The sequence below is a fragment of the Bufo gargarizans genome, chromosome 6 (genome assembly GCF_014858855.1).
Source record: "Bufo gargarizans isolate SCDJY-AF-19 chromosome 6, ASM1485885v1, whole genome shotgun sequence".
Classification (NCBI taxonomy): domain Eukaryota; kingdom Metazoa; phylum Chordata; class Amphibia; order Anura; family Bufonidae; genus Bufo; species Bufo gargarizans.
This window is the reverse complement of record NC_058085.1, coordinates 307,103,350-307,128,666: the sequence shown is the minus strand read 5'-3', so window position 1 is coordinate 307,128,666 and position 25,317 is coordinate 307,103,350. Positions and strand designations below refer to the sequence as shown.

At 44.3% G+C, this 25,317-nt stretch overlaps 1 protein-coding gene across 2 annotated transcripts in view; it reads right to left on the bottom strand.

Moving 5' to 3' along the window:
- The window catches only part of PAPSS2 (3'-phosphoadenosine 5'-phosphosulfate synthase 2), an 89,822-nt gene that overhangs the window by 32,908 nt on the left and 31,597 nt on the right, over positions 1-25,317 (bottom strand). For both annotated transcript variants that reach the window (XM_044297672.1, XM_044297673.1), the window contains exons 2-7: positions 10,518-10,635; positions 7,886-8,121; positions 5,985-6,123; positions 5,756-5,874; positions 1,808-1,921; positions 314-425 (exon numbers count right to left, since the gene is read on the bottom strand). In XM_044297672.1, the coding sequence (XP_044153607.1) occupies positions 314-425; positions 1,808-1,921; positions 5,756-5,874; positions 5,985-6,123; positions 7,886-8,121; positions 10,518-10,635 (838 nt within the window). The remainder of the gene's footprint in view (positions 1-313; positions 426-1,807; positions 1,922-5,755; positions 5,875-5,984; positions 6,124-7,885; positions 8,122-10,517; positions 10,636-25,317) is intronic.

Genomic DNA, 25,317 nt, shown 5'->3' with positions numbered 1-25,317 from the left:
ATATTTGCTAGGACTTACATTTCGGGAGCGGTGACAGATCTTCCCTAAATAAGGACTCAAGGCACATCTCATACTCTATGCTCTGTTTTGTGCAGGGCCTCAAGGGATGGCGCATGACACAGGGACTCATGCACTGGCCCCTCAGGCTCTGCTCTAGACATAACGAAGGGTGTCAGGGTGTTCTTTAGCTATAATCCGCCAGCAGCAATCTACTCTGCGCAAACACTTTTTTACACCATGAAATCCATCAATGATTACCGCAGCAGCATTCTAACATAAAGGACACAAAAAAGTACAACCAAATAATCCATACCATCCAAAAGGGTGTCAAAATGAAGGACTTGTAGGTATTCCCTCTCACGCATAAAGCCCTTGAGTGGTGTGGCCCAGCCTTCACTCAGGACCTGAACCCACTGGAGATCCAGCTGTAATGACAACACGAAATGACGGTCACTCCACACACCTTTTTGCTGGTTGATACATGGAAGACCCTGAATAAAATACTTTCATATGCCTATAAGGCTACATGCACACCACCGTATGTGTTTTGCGGTCCGAAAAAAAACAGATGACGTTTCGTATGGCATAATGCCTATCCTTGTCTGCAAACTAGAAAAAAATAGGAGATGCACAATTTTTTTTGCAGGGCAACGGAACGGACATACTGATGTAGACGGCACACGTCCGTGTTTTTTGCGGACCCATTGAAATGAATGGGTCCACATCCTATCCGCAAAAAAAACCTGAACGGACACGGAAACAAACAACTCTCGTGTGCATGTAGCCTAAGGATCCATTCACACATCCGTAAAATGGGTCCGCATCCGTTCCGAAATTTTGTGGAACAGGTGCAAACTCATTCATTTTCAACGAGGCCAGAATGTGCTGTCCGCATCCGCATTTGCGGATCCGCACTTCCGCAACCGTGCTTCCGTTTCCACAAAAAAAATAGAACATGTCCTATTCTTGTCCGCAATTGCGGACAAGATTAGGCATTTTCTATTATTGTGCCGGCGATGTGCGGTACGCAAATTGCAGAATGCACATTGCCAGTGTCCGTGTTTTGCGGATCCGCAGAACACTTACAGAAGTGTAAATGGACCCTAAAGGCAAATGCGGATGCGGACAGCACATTCCGGCCCCAATAAAAATTAATGGGTCTGCACCCGTTCCACAAAATTGCGGAACGGATGCGGACCCATTTTGCGGATGTGCGAATGGACCCGTAAGCTGATTTGAAGTGCTCATATGTGTTTTATTATATTCATGGAGGATCCCACACTGACACAAACATTTCCTATTTGTGTTGGGGAAGGCTTTCCAGTTGCACCATGTGGGAACGATTTATTCCATTCAGAAATGTAAGGGTATAGTACACGACGAATACTGTATTTGCCCCAACATATTCCCTGGCCGTGTGCTCCTGTGTAATCCTTTCTACCAGGTTCTGTTTCCTTCTGGACATTTATGGCAGGTCCTGCTCCTGAGACCTGCACGTATCTTGAGAACAGAGGTCCATCTCACACCACCGGAAATGGTGAGGTGACATGAGCTGCTCTACATGTTCATTTCTATGGGAGTTCCGTAAATAGTCGAGTGTGCTTAGACATGGTCCCGTTCTTGAGATAGGATCATGACCCAGAGGTGGGATCTGCCCCTATCAGACATTTACGGCATCCTGTGGCTATGCCATAAATGTCCAGATTGGGTATAACCCTTTAAATTAGCTGCTGCCTCTATGCTTGGTGTTCCTTTAATCAAGCTCTTCTTCCTCATCGTCACAAGTAAATTGGGGGAGGGTGGTTACCTTAGTAATCTCAACTGCAGGCAAGTTTTCAGCCTCCTCCCGAGCCTGCTTTAACTTGTTCTCAGGTACAAACAATTCATGGACTTCCTTTGTAGCTCCTGATGGGACAATTTCCTGAAAAAAAGAAATGTATTGAAGAAATATAATACAATGTGCTTCCAAGCCAAAAAGTGAAATAATCAGGAAAAGAAGCAAAACATCCATAGCGTCCAGGCAATTATCAGATCTGTACACGTTCGAGAGAAAGTAAAAGGTACCAAATGGCACCTGCACTGCTGTTAGTTTAGTATTTTGGAAGATTATACTTGCAAAAATGTTTGAATTATTATTCACCAAAGATTTACATGAAATGGGTTGTCAGCTTTGGACAATGCCTTTTTGTTAGAAGGGTTCTTTTCCTTTTAATTCCTTGTAATGTAGTTGGTTAGTGGTACCTGCCCGCGTTCATGACATTTGAAATAACTGTGCATGCGTTCTGCACACTGAGGGGCCAGAAGGCTAGAAAACATCAAGCTATGTAACAGAGAGCTCAGCTCCATTTAGGACATCAACAGTGTAAGGCCTCATGCACACGACCGTTGTTTCATTCCGTGTCCGTTGTTCCATTTTTTGTGATTTTCTGCGGACCCATTGACTTTCAATGGGTCTGTTGAAAACTCGGCTGATGCACCGTTTGTCATCCGCGTCCGTGATCCGTGGTTCCAGTCCGTCAAAAAAATATAACCTGTCCTATTATTTTCACAGAAAACGGTTCGCGGAGCCATTTAAGTCAATGGGACCGTGAAAAAACACGGAGGAACACAAGATTGTCATCCGCGTCCGCGCATCCGCGTCCGTTTTTTTCCTATCAATTGCATGGCACACTTCACTTAGACTTTTTTTTTACTTTCCTTCATGTCTGGTGATCCTCCAAAAATAAAGGAAGACACACGGAAACAAAAATGGAAACGGATCACAGAACAACGGAACCCCATTTTGCGGAACGGAACACAACAACGGTCGTGTGCATCAGGCCTAAGATGTGTCTTGCTTCCTCCACCTCTCTTTGTATCATATGGACATCAGGTGACATGTTGGGAACTGGTCGATGGGGAGCTAGCTCATTTGTTTATGGCTTTGGTGACTGTTACTGTACTCTGGTAAACTTTTACACACCTTAAGCCTTTTAATTCCTAAATCTATTGATCTGTACAGGAATCTTGCAGTCTCGGTTAACCAGAGTTGAACATTTCAACGTATTTATTAACATTTAAAGTTTCTTTTGGTGGTAAGAAATGGCACAAGGCACACCACCATATACTATAGTCTTAACTGTGACTGCCAAATTCGGTTGTGTTCTGGCACAGTGTACTGCCTTTTCCAATGCGCCAAATTAGTAAATCCATCTAAAAGCCAGAGAATTAGCAAATGAAAAACAGAATAGTAAATCTGCCCCACTGTACTAAAAGTACCCTGTATTAAAGGGGTTTTCTGACTGTTTTCTATTGATGACCTATGCTCAGAATAAGTTATCAGTATCTGCTCGGTGAGGGTCTGACACCTGAGACGCCCACTGAACAGCTATTTAAGGAGGATGCAGCACTCCGTGAGGGCTGTGGCCTTCTCACAGCTCACCCTAGGCCAGGCCAATGACATTACTGTTCATCGATAACGTGGTGTAGGTGCAGCTCTGTCCCATTTAAGTGAATGAGGCTGAGCTGCGATACCAAGCAGAGCCGCTATCCAATGGACGGCACTGTGCTTGGTGAGTTGCAAGGAGGTCGGGTGTCAGATGTCTACTAATCAGATACTAATTACATATCCTGGGGTCAGATAAATGCTTTTAGGTGTGGTCTAAAGCCAAGTTTACATAGGGAGGTTAACAGTAATTATGGAAAGCACCATCTACCATATTCACATAAACTGTCTCCTCCTACTATAACCAAGTCCCCTAAGTCTCCGCTTACTATAACCAAGTCCCCTAAGTCTCCGCCTACTATAACCAAGTCCCCTAAGTCTCCGCCTACTATAACCAAGTGACCGGAGGGCATAGCAGGAGAACGGAGCGGCGCCCAGGGATAATAGTAAGTGCAGTGAGATCCCCGGGCGCCGCTGTACAGATCATGACACTTAGTTCACAATGTTTTGCCAGATGAAAGGTCCTCTTTAATAAGCTCTTTCTAACAACCCTAGAACCAGAACTGTACCTCACATGGAACAAGAGATCTCTCCATTCATGTTCCAATTGGTCTGCTAGATTTAGTTCAAGCTATCAGCTCATGGGCTGCCCCTTCTGCTGAAGCTCGTTCCCTATCACAGCTCAGGGTGTGTGTCCTTTGTCCTGCAGTTCTCTTCCTATCACAGCTCAGGGGGTATGTCCTTTGTGCTGCAGTTCTCTTCCTATCACAGTTTAGGGGGTATGTCCTTTGTGCTGCAGTTCTCTTCCTATCACAGCTCGGGGCGGGGGGGAGGGGGGTGTCCTTTCTGTTGCACCTCTCTACCTGTCACAGCTTCTGTCAGTAAAGACGGTTGATGGCATTTGAAGGACGGAACTGAGCATGTGCTTCCATGCTCTTCCAGCTCATTAGGTGAATGTGCGCATTACTATACAGATTAAACATCTTTCATATATGCGTTTTAGCATTCCAGTTTTTAGATCCGGCAGAGAATCTCAAAACTGGGCTAAAACAGTTTTGTTTTGATGCATCACGATGTCTTCTGTTCCATCAGCATTTCGTTTTGTGACTGGACACAAAACCGCAGCGCTGGTTATCGGAACAGAACAAACCGGATCCGTCTCTAAAAACAATGTAAGTCATTGGTGATGAATCTGTTTTTCTGTTTTTTTAGGACCCTAAAAAATGGACCCATCACCTATTGACTTTCAATGTATTTAGCAACAGATCCAGTTTGTTCCTCTGCTGGATCTCAAACCTGAAACCAAAGGCCATATGTGAAAGCAGCCTTAAAGGGGTTCTGCAGTTTGTTTTAACTGATGATCTATCCTCTGGATACATCATCAGTATCTGACCGGCCGGGGTCCGACACCTGGGACCCCAGCAGATCAGTTGTTTGAGAAGGAAGAGGCGCTCCAGCAGCGCCACGGCCTTCTCACTGTTTACCGCTGGCCCAGTGACGTCACTTGAATGGCGCTTAGCCCCGCCCAGGCCAGTTGATACTAGTTGTGACGTCACTGGGCCGGCTGTAAACAGTGAGAAGGCCGCGGCGCTGCTGGAGCGCCGCTGCCTTCTCAAACAGCTGATTTGCGGGGGTCCTGGGTGTTGGATCCCCGTCGCTCAGATGCTGATGATCTATCCAGAGGATAGATCATCAGTTAAAACAAACTGCAGAACCCCTTTAAGAGAATATCTCAAAACTGGAGCATTTTTTAAAACAAAAAGTAAATTACGAAAGAAACTTCTTTATCATGCTGAATGATTTTAACATAAGACTTAATGTTGGCACAATCGATGACCGATCCTCAGATTAACAGGGTCTGACTTCTGGCACTGCCACAAGCTGCTGAGCTAGAACTGGGCACCAGAACTACACAGCTCCATACAACCGAGCCTGGTTACTGCAGCGCTGCTTCCGTTCCTTTTTGTCAGGGACGGTATATCTCAAAGATCTATTCCTAGATGTCTATATTCTTGAGTAAAATGTGGACAAAGAGAGAGAAGGCTTCAAAGCAAAAATACAAATGCTCCCTTCCCACCTCCAGAGGATGGTTCATGTTACCATACCCTCACAACTCAGGACCTGGTGCCTGTTCACCTGCCATACTAGGATGGTTTCCCTTTCACCTGTTTGGCAATGCTGTAGAACCTTTGGAGGAGCACGCTACCCATGTTGAGGAGAAAAGGACCAACTTTAGTTTTTTTCCTCCTAAATCAAGGTCCCATAATAACTGGGCTCTCTTTATGGTGCATAGGACCTTATTTATTATACAACTAATGTAGTATCACTCACCCGTTCCTGCAACAGCTCCACAATCTGCTGGATGCATTCATTCACACTGTAGAGATTGGTCTTCAGCACCAGTTCTGGGCAATCGGGCTTCTCATATTCAGAGTCAATTCCAGTAAATCCTGCAAATACACGATAACGCTCAACATGAATTACTAGCTGCCTATCAAGTACTCCCATCTATAGTCAGATAAGACTGCTACCGCCAGTTTTCTAGGTTCTTCAAGCATACCTTTGATTTCTCCCGCCCTGGCCTTCTTGTACAGGCCCTTCACATCTCTGCTTTCACAGACATCTAATGGAGCATCCACAAAGACCTCGAAAAATGGCAGTCTGGCATTTTCCTGTATTTTACGGGCTTCTAGACGATCCTATTGAAATAGCATAGACTCATCAATCAATGTATTATGGTGGAAAATGGAACGATAGGTGAATTTTACAATGTATGGAATTTATACTCTACAGTGGCTCAGTGGTTAGCATTGGTGCCTTACAGCGCTGGGGTCCTAGGTTCAAATCCAACGCAAAGACTGCATCTACATGGAGTTTGCATGTTTTCCCCGTGTTTGCGTGGGTTTCCTCCCACAGTCCAAAGACATATCAGCGAGTGCGGTGGAATATTTGGTGCTATATAAGTAAGTACCGTATATATATATTAACAGGGCCTATCAGCTCTCCTGATATGTCTGCTTCAATGAATACTTGCCTCCTCCATGAATGAAAAATGCTGTACCTACATTTATGTATTGTTGCATTCCACTGTTATTCCTGTTGGAAATGTATGAATAAATTGGCTAGTGGGCATTACCTTTTACCCTACCCACTTCTCACATTGCCCAGTCAGTGCTTATAATGTCAGGCTACAGTCACACGGCTAAAATCAGCTGCAGAAAAAACTGTGGCCGTTTAGTAGCAGATCTGTCTCTGAACAGTGTATTTTTGCTAGAAAAAATGTGTTTCAGAGAAGTAACATGCCACTTCTAAAGCGGATTTGAAATTAGAAGCAGAAAACCATGATGCCACTAAGTGCCCAAGGTGGTGTTTTTCCCACGGATGTCAATGGGAAGCTGCTGGAGGCGTTTTTATAGTGGATTCCATGGCAGATTTTGCCCATGAGATCAAACCCTCAGGCTGTCAGAGGACACTCCTTATTTACAAAGGGGAATGGTGATGCCAAGTTGTTGATTTGTTTATTTCCAGGAGGAACAACATAGGAACAGCAGACCATAAATAATTTTAAGAAGAATGCTGTCATTGACAAAAACAGTGGAGGAGATCGCTGCATGTAAATGCAGCGGTCTCCTCCACCAGCAAGCAGCGGATTATCGGGAAGGAATCTGATGCTCTGTCATTCCATGTAAAGGGACCTTTTGTTTTCCAACACAATTCTGCTTCTATTATTTTTGGTTTTAAAGAACCTGCTCCTCTAAATACTTTGGAATAGAATTCAATTTCCTATTGTTGTAAAAAACTTGCACATCGCTTCACTTTATCACTGTTAATAAATACCTATATTTAAGAGTTTTAGCCCAGTTACCGATGTTATGCACAAGTCAGGCCTGCTTGCCCCTGAGCATCCCCTCCGTGCTGCCTGAATGCATACATTGCAGCCACCGGTCAGGACAAACATGATCTGCCCATACACTGTATAGGATGTATGGCGTCATGACAGCCAACAGGAGCCTAATGGGCACAGCACTCAGCAGGCGACTGCAATCCCTTCATTCTACTGATCAGTCTTCAAAATCTCAGTACCCAGACTTCCCCCTATAGGACATATGGACATCACCCGTCCAGGACCACTGCATGAGCGGCTCCTGTTCTGATGGATTCAAGGCTTCCTTGCATTATGTAGATGGCAATACATCTGAATGGCTGCCATGTATTACTACATTTACCATACAGCGGATGATGCAGACCATATGCCTGGATGTGGATTTCCCCGGCAAAATCTACTGTTTGCTCATGGTGCCAGCTGCAGCCCCCGGAGTGATCCATTGGTTGCCCCCGGGGGCTGCAGTTGTCTCTATTGAGGCAGCCATCTTTAAGCATAAAATAAACTGCTGACATTTACTGGACAATTCCAGTGTCTAGTTATAGAATCACAGCATTCACCATTATAAAGGTCGTTACCTTGGTATAAGGAGAAATGAAGCTGGTGATGCACACCAGGCCCGCATCAGCAAAGAGTTTTGCCACTTCTGCAATACGGCGAATGTTCTCTTCCCGATCCACCGAGGTGAAGCCCAGGTTCTTGTTAAGCCCATGACGGATGTTGTCACCATCGAGAGAGTAGCAGGGAATAGCATGAGACACCAGGTATTCTTCTAGAGCAAACCCTAGAGTTGTTTTTCCTGCTCCCGACAAACCTGAGATTGAGCAGATTATAACTATTATAATTGGTATTTTTTCTGGTCGGGATGCAGAAATGATCTCTGTGTGTTTTGTTTCCTCTTGAGCGATCTGGCATCAGAGACACTAGACTGCTTGAATTTGTCCGATACTATATCTCCTTATGGAAAGCTCCTAATCGGCGTGAGAAGTCTAACAGGCCAGGCAATGGTCCTGTGAAATTCTGGGAAGAGGGTATACAAATCAGCTATTAGCAAGCTCTGCCTCTAATGCCACTTTATAGCCAGTAGAGGCAGAGCTTACCAACAGCTGATTTGCAAACCCTCTTCCTAATTCGCCTAATTTATGATGCATCTCTCTCCTGCCATGCGTCAGAAACTGAAGTTGGCATAAACTTGAGCTATAACTTACGCCTCTAATAGTACATCCTGCAGCGGTGCAAAGCCCTGCGCCCTCCCGCTAAGCTAAATTGCTAATTATGCTGCACATATGGCGTGCATCATAATCTGTGACTTTTCTTTACACCACAATAGTGGTGTAATTAGCTTAAAGGGATTTTGCCATCTCAGACAATGGGGGCATATCGCTAGGATATGCCCCCATTGTCTGATAGGTGCAGGTCCCGCATCTACAAGGAGAACGGAGTGGGGAAATGAACGGAGGGCGCACTGCGCCCTCCATTCATTTCTATGGGGCCGCCTAAAATAGCCTTGTGCTGGCTCGGCTATTTCTGTCTGCCCCATAGAAACGAACGGGAGCAGGGGCTGCGCTTGCGCAGTGAGCTCCCATTCACTTCTATGGGAGCAGCGCTTGGTGGTGAATGGACCCTGGGAAATCCGGGGTCCTCCAGCCACAGCTCTCCCCGCTCCGTTCTCGTTGTAGGTGCGGGTCCCAGAGGTAGGACCTGCACCTATCAGACAATGGGGGCATATCCTAGCGATACTGTATGCCCCTATTGTATGTTATGGGAATACCCCTTTAATAAATGTCCCCCAATGTACAGAGTCTTCTGCTTCCGCTCCATAAGCTGTTAGTTTTTCAGAGCCGTAGTTGCTCGAAGCAAGTGACTGGTGCGGGAGCCGGGTATCAGACCTCCACCGATCTGATATTGATGACCTATTCTGAGGATAGGTCATTAATATCTGTAATGAATAAAAATGAACAGATCAACGCTCATTAGCGATGATATGGCGGTGTAAATGCACTGCCGATTACACAATGAACGAGCGTTGGATCGTTTGTGCACCACAAAAAATCTTTGTTTCCCGCTGGCAGTTTGTGCTGTGTAAACACGATCTGCTGCCGGGAAACAACGAGTCTGTATGGCATTAGCGATCGCGCCTACCAATACTCTGGAGGAGATCGCTGCGTGTAAATGCACCGGTCTCCTCCGCTAGCGATCAGCAGATTGTCTGGAAGGAATGCTTCCTTCCCGGCAATCTGCTTGTACATCGTCCCGTGTAAAGGGACCTTAAAGAGGTTGTCCGGTCCCAAAATCAAAATTCTAAATTCTCTACATGCATACATATGTACATATGCCCCGAATACCTGTTTTTCATTTTTGTGCTTTTCTTCCCCTGTTTGTGCTTCAGACTCTCCTGTGTAAAGCCTAGAATGTATTGGCTTCTTTGAGGCAGAGCTGTTTACATTCTTCAGTTTCCTGTTTAGTTCTTTCCTAACTTTATTCATACTCAAGCTTGGCTGCACTGCACAGAGGTGAGGGATAGGCTGTCCCTGCCCGCTACACTCTTCAGCCTGCAATAACCACGTCTACTTTACCTCCTGTGGCCATATTACTTCACTCACAAATGAATCCTGCTAAAATGATATTAGTAATTTGAGTAGTGCACTGTAGGACAATCCCAATAGGAAGCAGTTTCTGACGCTTCTCTCACTGTAAACCTGTAAGAACGAACCGGAGGAGATACTGGCGCATGCGCAGTACATGTGTGTACGGAGCTGGAGCAGAGATACCGGCGCATGCGCACTGTAATTGTACATACTGCGCCTGCGTTGGGGAAGAAGACCGAGGCCGGGGCTTCCACTTGCAGGAGGCGGTGACGTCATTAGTGACGATCCGTCTCCTGCTCAAGGCAGGAAGAGAAGAGCGGAAGACTAGGAGACGGACTTTGCCCGGAAGCACAGAAAAGCCATCTGGAGGGACCACATAACCGGGAGGCAGATCTCAAGAACGGCTACACTGTGGAAGGTAAGTATGGGACCAATAATCTTTCCGCCACAGGTTAGCTTTTCATAGCCAAAAAAAGGTTAAGCCCGGAGAACCCCTTTAAGTCACCATGGCTAAAAGCAAAAACCAACACAATGCAGCAGCACTCTGTACTTGTTAATCAATACCCAGGCGACTAAACTACTAATCCCATAATCCCAGGAATCGCAGGCAAGGTTATCATACCTGTTAACCAAACAGTGCACCCGCGGAAGCCTCCTCTGGTACCAACAACTTGACCTCTCTTGTTTCTGCTGACATGGTGGGATTGGTACACCACATTCGTGGACTTCTTTAATTGCGCCTGTGTGAAAATAATGAATGTGAATTACATATGTAGCCTTCTCCACTCACTAAATACATTAATTTAATTCAGCCAACATGTGTGGATACCATTAGAGAGACTAGTCCGTACCAGAGTACTCCACCGAATCTACAGTATAATTAAGGCTCCTCTAGCAGAAGATACAATAGACTTTATAGGTCAATGTGATAAGCAAAAGTCTAAAGATCAGTAATGCACATTACTTAACCCCTTAAGGACTCAGCCCTATTTCACCTTAAGGACTTGGCCATTTTTTGCAAATCTGACCAGTGTCCCTTTAAGTGCTCATAACTTTAAAACGCTTTGACTTACCCAGGCCGTTCTGAGATTGTTTTTTCGTCACATATTGTACTTCATGACACTGCTAAAATTGGGTCAAAAAAGTTAATTTTTTTGCACCAAAAAATAAAATTTTTACAATTTTTTTTGAAAAATTAGCAAATTTCAAAGTTTCAGTTTCTCTACTTCTGTAATACATAGTAATACCCCCAAAAATTGTGATGGCTTTACATTCCCCATATGTCTACTTCATGTGTGTAGCATTTTGGAAATGATATTTTATTTTTTGGGGATGTTACAAGGCTTAGAAGTTTAGAAGCAAATTTTGAAATATTTCAGAAATCTTCAAAATCCCACTTTTTATGGACCAGTTCAGGTTTGCAGTCATATTGTGAGGCTTAGATAATAGAAACCTCCCAAAAATGACCCCATTCTAGAAACTACACCCCTCAAGGTATTCAAAACTGTTTTTTCAAACTTTATTAACCCTTTAGGTCTTCCACAAGAGTTAATGGCAGATGGAGAAACAATTTAGAAATTTCTATTTTTGGGAAAATTTTCCAATATAATCAATTTTTTCCAGGAGTAAAACAAGGGTTAACTGCCAAACAAAACTCAAAATGGGTTGCCCTGATTCTGTAGTTTGCAGAAACACCCCATATGTGGTCGTAAACTACTGTTTGGCCAAACGGCAGGACATAGAAGGAGGGGAACACCATATGGGTTTTGGAAGGCAGATTTTGCAGGACTGGTTTTGTTTATACCATGTCCCATTTGAAGCCCCCTGTTGCACCCCTAGAATAGAAATTTCAAAAAAGTGACTCCATCTAAGAAAGTACACCCCTCAAGGTATTCAAAACTGGGTTTACAAACTTTGTTAACCCTTTAGGTGTTCCACAAGAGTTAATGGCAGATGGAGAAACAATTTAGAAATTTCTATTTTTTGGAAAATTTTCCAATATAATCAATTTTTTCCAGGAGTAAAACAAGGGTTAACTGCCAAACAAAACTCAAAATGGGTTGCCCTGATTCTGTAGTTTGCAGAAACACCCCATATGTGGTCGTAAACTACTGTTTGGCCAAACGGGAGGACATAGAAGGAGGGGAACGCCATATGGGTTTTGGAAGGCAGATTTTGCAGGACTGGTTTTGTTTATACCATGTCCCATTTGAAGCCCCCTGTTGCACCCCTAGAATAGAAATTTCAAAAAAGTGACTCCATCTAAGAAAGTACACCCCTCAAGGTATTCAAAACTGGGTTTACAAACTTTGTTAACCCTTTAGGTGTTCCACAAGAGTTAATGGCAGATGGAGAAACAATTTAGAAATTTCTATTTTTTGGAAAATTTTCCCATATAATCAATTTTTTCCAGGAGTAAAACAAGGGTTAACTGCCAAACAAAACTCAAAATGGGTTGCCCTGATTCTGTAGTTTGCAGAAACACCCCATATGTGGTCGTAAACTACTGTTTGGCCAAACGGGAGGACATAGAAGGAGGGGAACACCATATGGGTTTTGGAAGGCAGATTTTGCAGGACTGGTTTTGTTTATACCATGTCCCATTTGAAGCCCCCTGTTGCACCCCTAGAATAGAAATTTCAAAAAAGTGACTCCATCTAAGAAAGTACACCCCTCAAGGTATTCAAAACTGGGTTTACAAACTTTGTTAACCCTTTAGGTGTTCCACAAGAGTTAATGGCAGATGGAGAAACAATTTAGAAATTTCTATTTTTTGGAAAATTTTCCAATATAATCAATTTTTTCCAGGAGTAAAACAAGGGTTAACTGCCAAACAAAACTCAAAATGGGTTGCCCTGATTCTGTAGTTTGCAGAAACACCCCATATGTGGTCGTAAACTACTGTTTGGCCAAACGGGAGGACATAGAAGGAGGGGAACACCATATGGGTTTTGGAAGGCAGATTTTGCAGGACTGGTTTTGTTTATACCATGTCCCATTTGAAGCCCCCTGTTGCACCCCTAGAATAGAAATTTCAAAAAAGTGACTCCATCTAAGAAAGTACACCCCTCAAGGTATTCAAAACTGGGTTTACAAACTTTGTTAACCCTTTAGGTGTTCCACAAGAGTTAATGGCAGATGGAGAAACAATTTAGAAATTTCTATTTTTTGGAAAATTTTCCAATATAATCAATTTTTTCCAGGAGTAAAACAAGGGTTAACTGCCAAACAAAACTCAAAATGGGTTGCCCTGATTCTGTAGTTTGCAGAAACACCCCATATGTGGTCGTAAACTACTGTTTGGCCAAACGGCAGGACATAGAAGAAGGGGAACGCCATACGGTTTTTGGAAGGCAGATTTTGCTGGACTGGTTTATTTACACCATGTACCCTTTCAAGCCCCCTGATGCACCCCTAGAGTAGAAACTCCATAAAAGTGACCCCATCTAGGAAACTACAGGATAAGGTGGTTGTTGTTTTGGGACTATTTTAGGGGTAAATATGATTTTTGGTTGCTCTATATTACTCTTTTTTGAGGCAATGTAACAAAAAAATTAAATTCTAAAAATTTTCTACATTCGCTATTTAGTTTTGTGGAACACCTAAAGGGTTAACATAGTTTGTAAAGTAACTTTTGAATACCTTGAGGGGTGTAGTTTCTTAGATGGGGTCACTTTTTTGGAGTTTCTAGTCTAGGCTACATCAGGGGGGGCTTCTAATGGGACATGGTGTCAAAAAAAAAACTGTCCATCAAAATCTGCCTTCCAGAAACCGTATGGAGTTCCCTTCGTTCTATGCCCTGCCGTGCGGCTATATAGCCATTTACGACCACATATGGGGTGTTTCTGCAAACTACAGAATCAGGGCCATAAATATTGAGTTTTGTTTGGCTGTTAACCCTTGCTTTATTACCGGCAAAAGGGATTCAAATTGAAATTTTGCCCAAAAATGGGTGTTTTGGCACCGTTTTTGTTTTATATTTTTAACACCGTTCATTCGAGGCGTTTGGTCAAATGTTATTTTTATAGCGACGACTTTTACGCACGCGACGATGCCCAATATGTATGGCTCTCAGACTTTGGAGACACTAAGCAGGCATCCTAAAAACTGCGGCCCTCCAGATGTTGTAAAACTACAATTCCCACCATGCCCTGCTGATGGCTGTAGGTTGTCTGGGCATGCTGGGAGTTATAGTTTTACAACATCTGGAGGGCCGCAGTTTGAGGATGCCTGCTCTAAAACTAATATTTTTTTGGGAGAAAAAAATTGTTTCTGTGTCTCCAAAGTCTAAGAGCCATAGTGTTTTATGTTCTCTAGTGGACTGTTGGGGATTATAAAAATTTAGTACTCCATGGAAGTGTGATACTCCCTGAAGCAATCGATAACGCAGAGGCCCGGATGATCGGGGCACGTGTCACATTGAGTGGTGGTGTCCTTCCGTATCCCCCTCTTGTGACACACTCTGCATCTTTTTTGGGTTCGTCCCTTCTTTCCAGTATGGGGGACCACACCTGGAAAGTGTTGGCCAGGGACGATCCGGGCGCCTCCAGTTCCCAAGGTACTCCGGCCTGCTCTTTCCCGGTCCGAAAAGATCAGGTCTTTGAGGACTGCCTCATAGAATTGGAGGAATGTCCCTGTGCTGCCAGCGCTTCGGGATAGTACAAAAGAGTTGTACATGGCAACCTGCACCATGTAGACCGTAACTTTTTTGTACCATGCCCGGGTTTTGCGCATGGCATTATATGGCGTGAGGACTTGATCAGAGAGATCAACTCCTCCCATATACCGATTGTAGTCGACGATACAATCGGGCTTGAGGACCGTTGCCGCGGTACCTCGCACAGGGACTGGGGTGGTGCTGTTACCGTGGATTGTGGACAGCATAAGGACATCCCTCTTGTCCTTATACCTGACCAGCAACAGGTTTCCACTGGTAAGGGCACGGGTCTCACCCCTGGGGATAGGTACCTGGAGGGGGTGGGCAGGGAGGCCGCGCTGATTTTTCCGCACGGTCCCACAAGCGAACGTGGATCTGGCGGCAAGGGACCTGAACAAGGGAATGCTGGTATAAAAGTTATCCACGTACAAGTGGTAACCCTTATCCAGCAGTGGGTGCATAAGGTCCCACACGAGTTTCCCGCTAACACCCAGAGTGGGGGGACATTCTGGGGGTTGAATACGGGAATCTCGCCCCTCGTACACACGAAATTTGTAAGTGTACCCTGAGGTACTCTCACAAATTTTGTATAGCTTCACGCCATACCTCGCCCGCTTTGTGGGAATGTATTGGCGGAAACTGAGTCTCCCCTTGAACGCAACGAGAGACTCATCAACCGCGACCTCCCTTCCAGGTACGTAGGCCTGCTGAAATGTGGCCCCAAAGTGATCGATGACCGGCCGTATCTTATACAGCCGGTCATAGGCAGGATCACCTCGGGGTGGACATGCTGCATTATCGGAATAATGCAGACATTTCCGGATGGCCTCAAACCGGGGACGTGTCATGACCATACTGTACAGTGGGGTCTGGTATAGGACGTCCCCACTCCAGTATTGCCTGACACTGGGTTTTTGGACTAGACCCATATGCAGCACGAGGCCCCAAAATGTCCTGGTAGGTAGGGGGGGGCAAGTGGCAGGGGGGGCTCTGGGGTCTGATAGATGGATCAAAAAAGTTTTGTGTAAAAGTTCTTTTTTTTTTTTTTTTTTCCTAACTAACTTTTTCCTTCTTTCCCTTCCTAATGGTGCCTCTCCCTCACTGACCCTAACCTACCTGAGTGGCGATGGGTGCAGGAGGGTGATGGATGCCGATTAGGGGGACACAGGAGCTGGTGCTGGACGATGCTGCACGGTCAGGGTGCTGGACAGGAAGAGGAGGGGAGAGAGGAGCGCAGGAAGTTTGAATCTCGCGCCTCTCTCCCCTGCACCAATCAGCACCCTGGACAGCAGTGTTCAGCACCAGGGCCAGCACCGCCTCCTCAAATCCTCGGACTGCGATTGGTGGTGTAAAATTACGCCACCGATCGCAGTCTTTTTCCGGTTCATCGGGTCACAGCACACCCGAATGGACCGGAAACGCAGAAAACCGCAGGTCTGAATGGACCTGCGGTTTTCTGCGATCGTCTATACGGGGGGGTCAAATGACCCCCCCCGGCGTTGTTACGGGATGCCGGCTGAATGATTTCAGCCGGCATCCCGTTCCGATTAACCCCCGCGGCGCCGGAATCGCGAATTGAAGCCATGACGTACCGGTACGTCATGGGTCCTTAAGGATTCGGGAAACATGCCGTACCGATACGTCATGGGTCCCTAAGGGGTTAAAGAGGACCTGTCACCGCTCCTGACATTCCTGTTTTAATAGCTTCATGCATTCCCCATGTAATAACAATTCTGGAGCATCTATTCTTATGTCTCTATGTTGTGCCGTTCCTTTATTATTTCTGCTAGAAGTTATGAAGGAATTGCTATTAGCCTTCAGTAAGGGTACAGAGGGGAGGTAACCAGTTGGGGGGGGGGTGTACTCCCTGTGCCCCCTCTGTGTGCGATCCCTGTGCCCGCTGTGTGTGCTTCCCTCCCCGTGTGAGCTCCCTGTACCCCCTGTTTGCACTCCCTATGCCCTGCAATAGAGGGCTCTAGTTAAAGTAATGAAGACGGCATTGTTTAGGTGCTCTGCATTGTTAATGGCAGAGGGGGCGGGCGTTAAAGTATAGATTAAGAACCTGAGTCCAAATTAGCAGTGACTTTTTTTCTTTTCTTTTTTTCTTTCAGCACTTGGGGAGAGCAGACCAGGGCTGCTAATAAAGGAATCTGTAAAGCTATGTAACACATTGAGGCCGTATCACAGCCAGATCCCCCATAATAGTGTGTCATTCATAGATTCCCCATAACAGTGTCATCCATAGATCCCCCATAAGTGTGTCCTCCAAAGATCCCCATAACAGTGTGATCCACAGGTCCCCCATTACAGTGTGTCATCCACAGGTTCCCCGTAACAGTGTCATCCACAGATCCTTCATAACAGTGTGTCATCCACAGGTCCCCCATAACAGTGTGTCATCCACAGATCCCCCATAACAGTGTGTCATCCACAGGTTCCCCATAACAGTGTGTCATCCACAGATCCCCCATAACAGTGTGTCATCCACAGGTCCCCCATAACAGTGTGTCATCCACAGATCCCCCATAACAGTGTGTCATCCACAGGTTCCCCATAACAGTGTGTCATCCACAGATCCCCCATAACAGTGTGTCATCCACAGGTTCCCCGTAACAGTGTCATCCACAGATCCTTCATAACAGTGTGTCATCCACAGATCCCCCATAACAGTGTGTCATCCACAGGTTCCCCATAACAGTGTGCATGTGCAGCATTATCTCCATTCACTTCTATGGAATTGCCAGTGATAAGCTATTTTCAGAGCACTCATAGCATAACGGAGGATGACCGTGCATGCACATTGTGCCCTCCCTTCACTTCAGGGGCCCGCATGGGACAACCCTTTTTTTCCCCAGCTTCTGGGTTTACAAACTGCACCATGGAAAAAAAAGAAGTGCCCTGGCCATTCATAATGCGGTGTCCATGTCCAGAATTCCCATTGAAAATGGGAAGGAATGAAAATCCATGCCAAAACTGCATCAAAAAGTGTTTTATAAAATGCGTCATAAAAAAAAACACATCCAAAAAAAACCTGATGCAGATTCTGCTTTAGGTTTTTTTAAGCACAGAAAATACTACATACCCAAAGGCCTTGTTCACATGTCAGTTATTTCTCTCAGGGATTGTGAGCCAAAACCAGGAGTGGAGGCTACACAGACATAAGGTATAATGAAAAGATCTGCTCCTGTTCTGTGTTTCTGACCCACACCTGGTTTGGGCTCACAATAACTGATGGAAATAACTGATCAAAAAACTAAGGTTGGAACAAGGTCTTACAGTGGAAAGGCTAAAGAGAGATGATGTGGGACTCTGCAAAAGGCTACTGTGGTTGCAACCGCCGTCTGTGCCTACAAAGTTCTGTCAGACTGCTAGTCCAATATTTCAGGATTTGGGGCCCCACTTTTAATTTTGCCCAGAGCCACATTTTGTCTAAAACCGGCCCTGAAACCAGGCATGTCAGGAGTGGTGGTGACAGGTCCTCTTCAAACTGTAAAGTAAAACTGTTACATGTGAAATCTTATACAATGAAACCTCTCCAATACTCTCTTTAGGCCTCATGCACACAACTGTTCCATTTTTTGCGGTCCGCAAATTGCGCATCCGCAAAACACGGAAGCTGCCCGTGTGCCTTCCGCAATTTGCGGAACGGAACAGGCAGTCCATTGTAGAAATGCCTATTCTTATCCGCAAAACGGACAAGAATAGTACATGTTATATTTTTTTGCGGGGCCACGGAACGGAGCAACGGATGCGGACAGCACACAGAGTTTTGCGGCCCCATTGAAGTAAATGGGTCTGCACCCAAGCCGCAAAGACTGCGGCTCGGATGCGGACCAGAACAACGGTCGTGTGTATGAGGCCTTAAGAAGACCTTTAATCTAGGCCAGAACTTTCGGAGATGGATTTCATGAAGCCGCAGTCACAGGTTCCGTAGATTGATAGAACACATTAGTATGATTAACATTTCTAAAAAGTAAATGTGCAAAAGGCTATGCATTTATAAGAACTAATTATAGAACATTAATTATAAATAATTATTTGCAATTTCATTTGTGAGCCTGAGTTGGAATCGGTCGGTACATGTCTACTTCAATGCCACCCAAAACTGACTTGTTGTCCCATAGATTACAATGCACAGAAGATGTCATCCATGAAATAACATATAATAGCTCCTACTTTCTTGGAGAACAGACTATAATAACACCACATTCTTTGGAAGGAAACCATGTTAAAGGGCTTGTCCTATCCCAGCCTTTCATGGCCGAGTTACAGAAACAGCGTTTATACAGCTCCTATTCACTGCTATGGAAGTTACAGTGGGCAATTTCCGTATCTCTGGTTACCGCTTACTGTGAGTTATTCTCACCTCAGATATGAAAGGCCAAAACAGGACAACCCCTTAAGGACCAAACCCATTATTGTTTTGGCATTTTCCTTTTTTCCTTTCTACCTTCTAGGAGCCACAACTTTTTTTATTTGGTTCGTTCACATAGCCAAACAAGAGCTTATTTTTTTGGAACAAGTTGTATTTTTTTTGTGGCGTATTCACACAACCCTATGGTCGCCATGCCCATGCTGCGGACCGCAAATATCGACTTCTATGGGTCCGTGATCCGCAAAATATGGCAAAAGATAAGACGTGTCCTATATTTTGCCGTGCGGAAGTATGGACCTGAAAGTCCACAGAAGGGCTTTTGAGTGTTTCCTTGGGCTTCCAATGCGTGCCTCCTCTCCGCAAAAGATAGGACATGTGAGCTCACTCGGTACAACCCCCTGAACGCTAATGACGTATGTGATTATGCATTAAGGGGTTAAATAGGTCAGAAGAAGTCAATCACCCAAGTCACTGTAACACAGAAGACGTAGGACAGCCCTCATAGGATGGACGTTGGTAAGATACAGGGCTAAGGCAAGACTCTTTTAGATGTCCACCTATATACTCATACCAGCCCATATTTTGTATTTTTTTACTTGCAGGTAAGTTCAGTATCTTATGATTAATTTGTAGGCCAAAGTGATATCATTTATCACCCACTAGTGCACTGGTTATACTCATGTTCCTGCCTTCCCTACCATTAAAATAATAGAATATATCTTCTTTTAAGTGTGGTTGAGATCTGGGAACGTCAAATGCCAGGCAAATAATTCATCCATGCGATACAGCCTGGAGAACTTAGCTAAAACTTGCTAATTTGTTACCATACTGTATGTCAATAGTAAGAAATCTCTCACCTGCCATTATCATTGCCTTCCCATGGTACAACTGTAAAAATTACAATTGGACTTCTATATCAATGGAGGGACCTGGGGCTGCCTGTCTGATGCTCCTATCATTAATTAAGGCTGAGAGAATTAGATCATTATGTACCTAGCCAGCAGCCATGAGGAGTGCTCGGGTGGCCCCCTGGGCATCAGCTCACTAGGCAATTTTGTGCTCCTTTGCTCACTGGAGTCTCGCTTTTCATTTCCCCTCAAACTAGTCATCTACTGTTATAGTCCATCCATGCTATGGAACAATGAGGTAGCTGGGGCATTCAACAGTGGTTTAATTGATTGTTCGTCAGATCCTTGACGTGGACAAGTTGTCTACATCCACAAGATACACTTTTGCTGGATGTTTTTCCTTGATCACACCATTGTCTCTATAGCCAAGACACCATTGCATGAAAAAAAAAAAAAAAAAAAAAAAAAAAAAGCTGGCAGTTTGAAATAATGGCCCAGGCTAATCTAGCACCAATGACCATGCCATGTTCAAAGCTGCTAAGATCATTCAAGATTCCTATTCCAATTCTATTCTCATCCATAGACAACTTGCTCACTTGATGTTAGATATATTCTCATCACCTACACGTCTGACCAAGAGGTCTCCACCAACCTTTAAACTGCCCCTAAACAATCAACCAAGTTAACTTATTTGTGAAGAGGTTTTAGCAAAGCAGAATAATTAATATTGTTTGCCTTTCTTGGTGAAGTCATGCCACCGTCACTGAACGACTCCAGCGTTGATGACTTAAAGGTTACTGACATCTCCTGTCATTGGACTTTGCTTTTTAACACGCCAAAAAGAATTCTGTTAAGATTATATATCCCCAAGTCACCTTAAAATAAAAGACAATAAAAGACAAAGGCTGGGAGTTCAAGGAACTTTATGGTCAAGGCATTCCTCAAAATATATTACAGTTTCTATATGATGGAGGCTCGTAACAGCCTCATCCTTGTCCGTGTAAACAAATGCTCAAAAACGACACTGACTGCTACGTGGGTAGGGGAGCTCTGGGCAACGCACTTGGTTAACCTCTGTCATGTGCTGTCATATCAGTGATAGTAAACTTGGCTCAAAATACGCTATCCTTAGAGAGAGGTGTGTTGTAGAAGACCAATGGTTGACGTTGTTGATTTACTGTCCTTGGCATCTCATGAACAGTCATCAGATGGATACTAAAATATGGCATCCTAATGACAAGGGGAAGTCCTCTTCAGTAAAACCATAGCTGTCTCTAGCATTCATACCTGGTCAGTGCTGGTACTCCATCTTTAATGATACCCTAGGTCCTAGGACATTTTCATCTTTGTAAACTATCATATCATATAAAGGCCTTTGTGATATTTATTTTCTTTCAATGTTCAAGAGAAGACTGATTACATTGTGGAGCAATTGGTGATGCATCATGGGTGATCACATTTCTTCCTAAAGCAGATGCACATATGATAATATCACTACTGGAGGTCAACCACAACCTTGATGAGCGTGACATCTAGACTAAAGACAAATATAGAAGGATAAGGTCTTCATTTAGGTCGCACATCTGTGCCACAGCTTTGTAAACAAGAAGTGGCCAGCACTTTATTTGTACATGTGATTACCACTGCAGCTGCACTACTATTACCATGTACAAATGTGATCATAATAAATACACCTTGTATTAGACTCCAGTCTTGGTTAAATTAAGTCTGGAAATTAAGTGCCTAAAGGGGTCTCTACAAAATGCTGTAGGTATAAGGCAATCTGCATTTATAAGCCCAGTTACAGCGGGGCTGTTTACTTTCCCAAACATGGTTATTTACCCTTAGCAGTGTGACCCCTGCTACATCGCCAGGGCATTTGCATACTGAAATGTCTTGCACATTAAACAAGCACTGTACTCTCAGTAAACCTTGCATAAACCAATAGTACAAGCAAATATAAGAAACTTATTTAGACTCTTATTAGAGAAAATGCCTCTTTCTCCACTAATAAGCCATTCTTCTCCTCCTCTTGCACTGAACATTCTTAGGCCCCATGCACACAGCCATTGTGTCTGTTTTCCGATCTGCAAACCACAGACCCGCAAAATACGGATGCAGTCCGTGTGCCGTCCGCATTTTTTTGTGGACCCATGATCCGTGCACTTTCTACATTTGTATGTCCGTTCCACAAAGAGAACATGTCCTACACCTGTCACTGAAGTAAATGGGTCCGCACAAAAATGCAGATGCAACTCGTGGACCACAAAATACATATGGTCATGTGCATGAGGCCTTACTTAATTAAAAGCTAAATTGAGAGATAAGATGGATGAGATCAGCTCATCAAGGAATAAGTTACATACTGCCCAAAAAAGTGGGCAGGGAAGGTGTAGGGGGGAAGTTAGCTGCCGGAGCGATACAGAGGCACAGACACACAGTGATTCTGCTGAAGGCTCTATTAATTTTGCTATCTCATCCCAGTGCTGGATCCAGCTACAGTGCTCAGCACTGCTCTATAATGTCCTTCAAGCTTGTGTTGAGGCTTCTGAGGATGTGCTACAGAGTGATAAAGGATCTGATTCTCCTCTTCTCCTATGTATGTTGTGTATTGGAGACATCATAGCCGCTAGTTTTTACCTAGATCAGGGAAAGCTAACAAGAGATGGCAATGCAGCTTATTTTGAAAAGTCATCTTAAATAACCAGTATACCTTACGTTAGAGGATCCTCTTGCCTTTAGGTGGATCTGATGATAATTTAATAGTAATGCCAGACCCTATTAGGCATCCATTATTGGTGATCATCAATTGGGGATTGAGGATTTTGGACTACTGTCAGCTATTGTAACAACCAGACAGCTGAGAAGCTCTGACAGAAGCCTTTCAGAACCTCTCCTTGAGTTTTCCTTGTTGTGGTGTTCAGTTCCTCATCTCGTTAGCCTCTCTCAGCTGTCATGTAGTTGGACTGATTGCATCCCTTTAAATTCCGCCCCATAATGCATTACTGGGCGGCTTATACTACTTCCTGGAGTGTGTGTGCATGCTGATCCTGTTTCCCAGTCTGCTACAAAGTTAAGTGCTGTACATTTATCTGTTATCTGGATCCCAGGTGACCCTGACTCCCTCCGTGTCTTGTGTAGGGAGCCGGTGGTCGTGTCCCCTCACTATTGTAGGGTGTTCAGGGGTTATATAGTCGAGGTACGTGGATATGCAACCATCCACCTTTGGGATCTTTGCATAGGCTGAGCAGCCAGGGAAAGTGCCAGGTTTTGTGAAGGGGTCTCCCTTTTGGTTCCTTAGCTTTGGATCCAGTGAGTCATATATGCATGTTGCATTGTCTTGTTTCCTGTACACCGTCCGTGACAGCTATCCTCTTTCTCCTCATGCAAACAAGTTAGTTGTAAGTTTACGGCGAATTCTGTTGGACAGTCCAAAATTGCAAGGTGAAAGCACGTGCATTTATGTAAAAATCAATCTGTTCCTGATCTCTCAGGAAAGTCAGAGGCTTTATCGATCTGTCCCTGGATATATTCGATACTGGAAATGTTTGTCAAATGTCTGGTTTCCGATATGTGACATTTCAATATTTTAGTCACCTGAGATGTTACTGGACTAGGCTATATAACAAAAATATATATATATGTAATTATATATATAAAAACATCAGTTTGTAATCAAATTCAGATAGCCTTGCATGATGAAGAATGTAGTCATCTGGGGTACTCAGTGTGGTACCATTCAGGTGGCATGCAACCAGGGGCAGTCTGGGAACTTTAAGTGGCCCTGGGGAAAAAAAAAAACTAACTGCCCCTAACGTTAATTAATACTGAGAGTATTATATTGTTATGTACCCAGCTGGCAGCTCTCTGGGCATCAGCCCACTAGGAAACCTTCTGTCCCCTACTTGCAACAGGAAAAGCCTCTGAATGTAAAAATCTTGCTTTTCCTTGAAAGCATAGTAGTCAAACCAGTCCAAGAAGATAACTGTGCGTCTATTTACAGGGTCCTTTTACATGGATCGATAATCAGGCTGATTATCAGGGGTGAGCATTTGTATAAACTCTAGTTCCCGATAATTGACCAATGTAAAAGGTTGAGCCGGTCTTTCTGCTGACACCAAAAATCATAGTTCCTGGGCAGCAGATCATGATGTCTAAACAGCGATCTGCTGCCCAGGAAAAATGATTCTCTAGGAGTCAAGTGATCACCGTATCAATCACTTGCCCCATTAAGTGGAGGTGATTGCTGCATGGAAATGCAGCCCTAATCTCTGCTGACAATCAGGCAATTATCAGGAATGTTTAGTTTGTTCCTGCTAAATTGGTCCATATAAAATAACCTTTATACTGAATGGCCGGACTAACATGGCTGGAACATTGACCAGGTTCAGAGTCGTTACTTTGCTAATGAGAAATAAAGTCACTAACGGCAACCTGTTATCCATCCACATATCCAAGTCTTGATGAAAACACCCACGATACAATTCTACACACTAAACAACAACAAAGCTAATGACGCATTTATTAAAGGAAATGTGTCACCAAGCTTTTTTTGCCAAAAAAACTAATAGTTAAAACCAAATAGTAAAACATAACTTTTTTTTCTAATCTCTTTTTATTTTCTGATTGCAGATTTATTTATTCTATTTCTGAACATGATTAGGGGGGCGGCCATCTTGCCTGAACGTCATTTAGAAAGCATTACGCAAATTGCTTTACGGCAGCCCAATGGTCCATAGATACAATGGTCAGGAGGGGACCTCATTGACATCTGTGGGATAGTTTTTTGGCTGCTCTGTGACCTGTTCAGAGGTCATTGTCCAAGGAAAGAATAGATAGGTTTTCTCAATCACCTATAGTAAATGGTGAATTATGTCTTATCTATACACATAGGTGATATAATTACAGGCAGGATTAGAATGACAGGTAAGCAGATATCTGCAGTAAAGTATTATGTACCAAAAAGAAGCGCCTATTATTAGGCTTAGTGGCCAGTGTGAAAACTGCAGGATTTTTTGTTTAAATATAGATTAGGGCTGCAGCTATCGACTATTTTTGTAATCGAGCATTCTATCGATTGATTCAACAATTAATCGAATACTCTAATAACAAAAAACTAATTAAAAGAACGTTTTTCATTATGAAAACTCAGCTTCCCCCCAGTACCATCACCTTTCCCCCAGTGCCATCAGCTTCCCCCCAGTGCCAACAGCCTTCCCCCCCAGTGCCATCAGTCTTCCCCCCCAGTGCCATCAGCTCCCCCAGTGCCATCAGCTCCCCCCAGTGCCATCAGCTGTCCCCCAGTGCCATCAGTTTGCCCCCCAGTGCCATCAGCTTGCCCCCCAGTGCCATTAGCTGCCCCTCCTAGCCATGTCCCCAGCGCCAGTGAAATAAAATACTTACCTCTCCTGTTGGGGCACCGCTCCACAGCTCCTTCATCTTCTCCTGACATCACACAGCAGCGTCGGGTCATAGTGCACGCTTACATGCACTATGTCCTGACGATGTGTTAGGAGGACAGTGCGGCAGGTGACCACGGAGG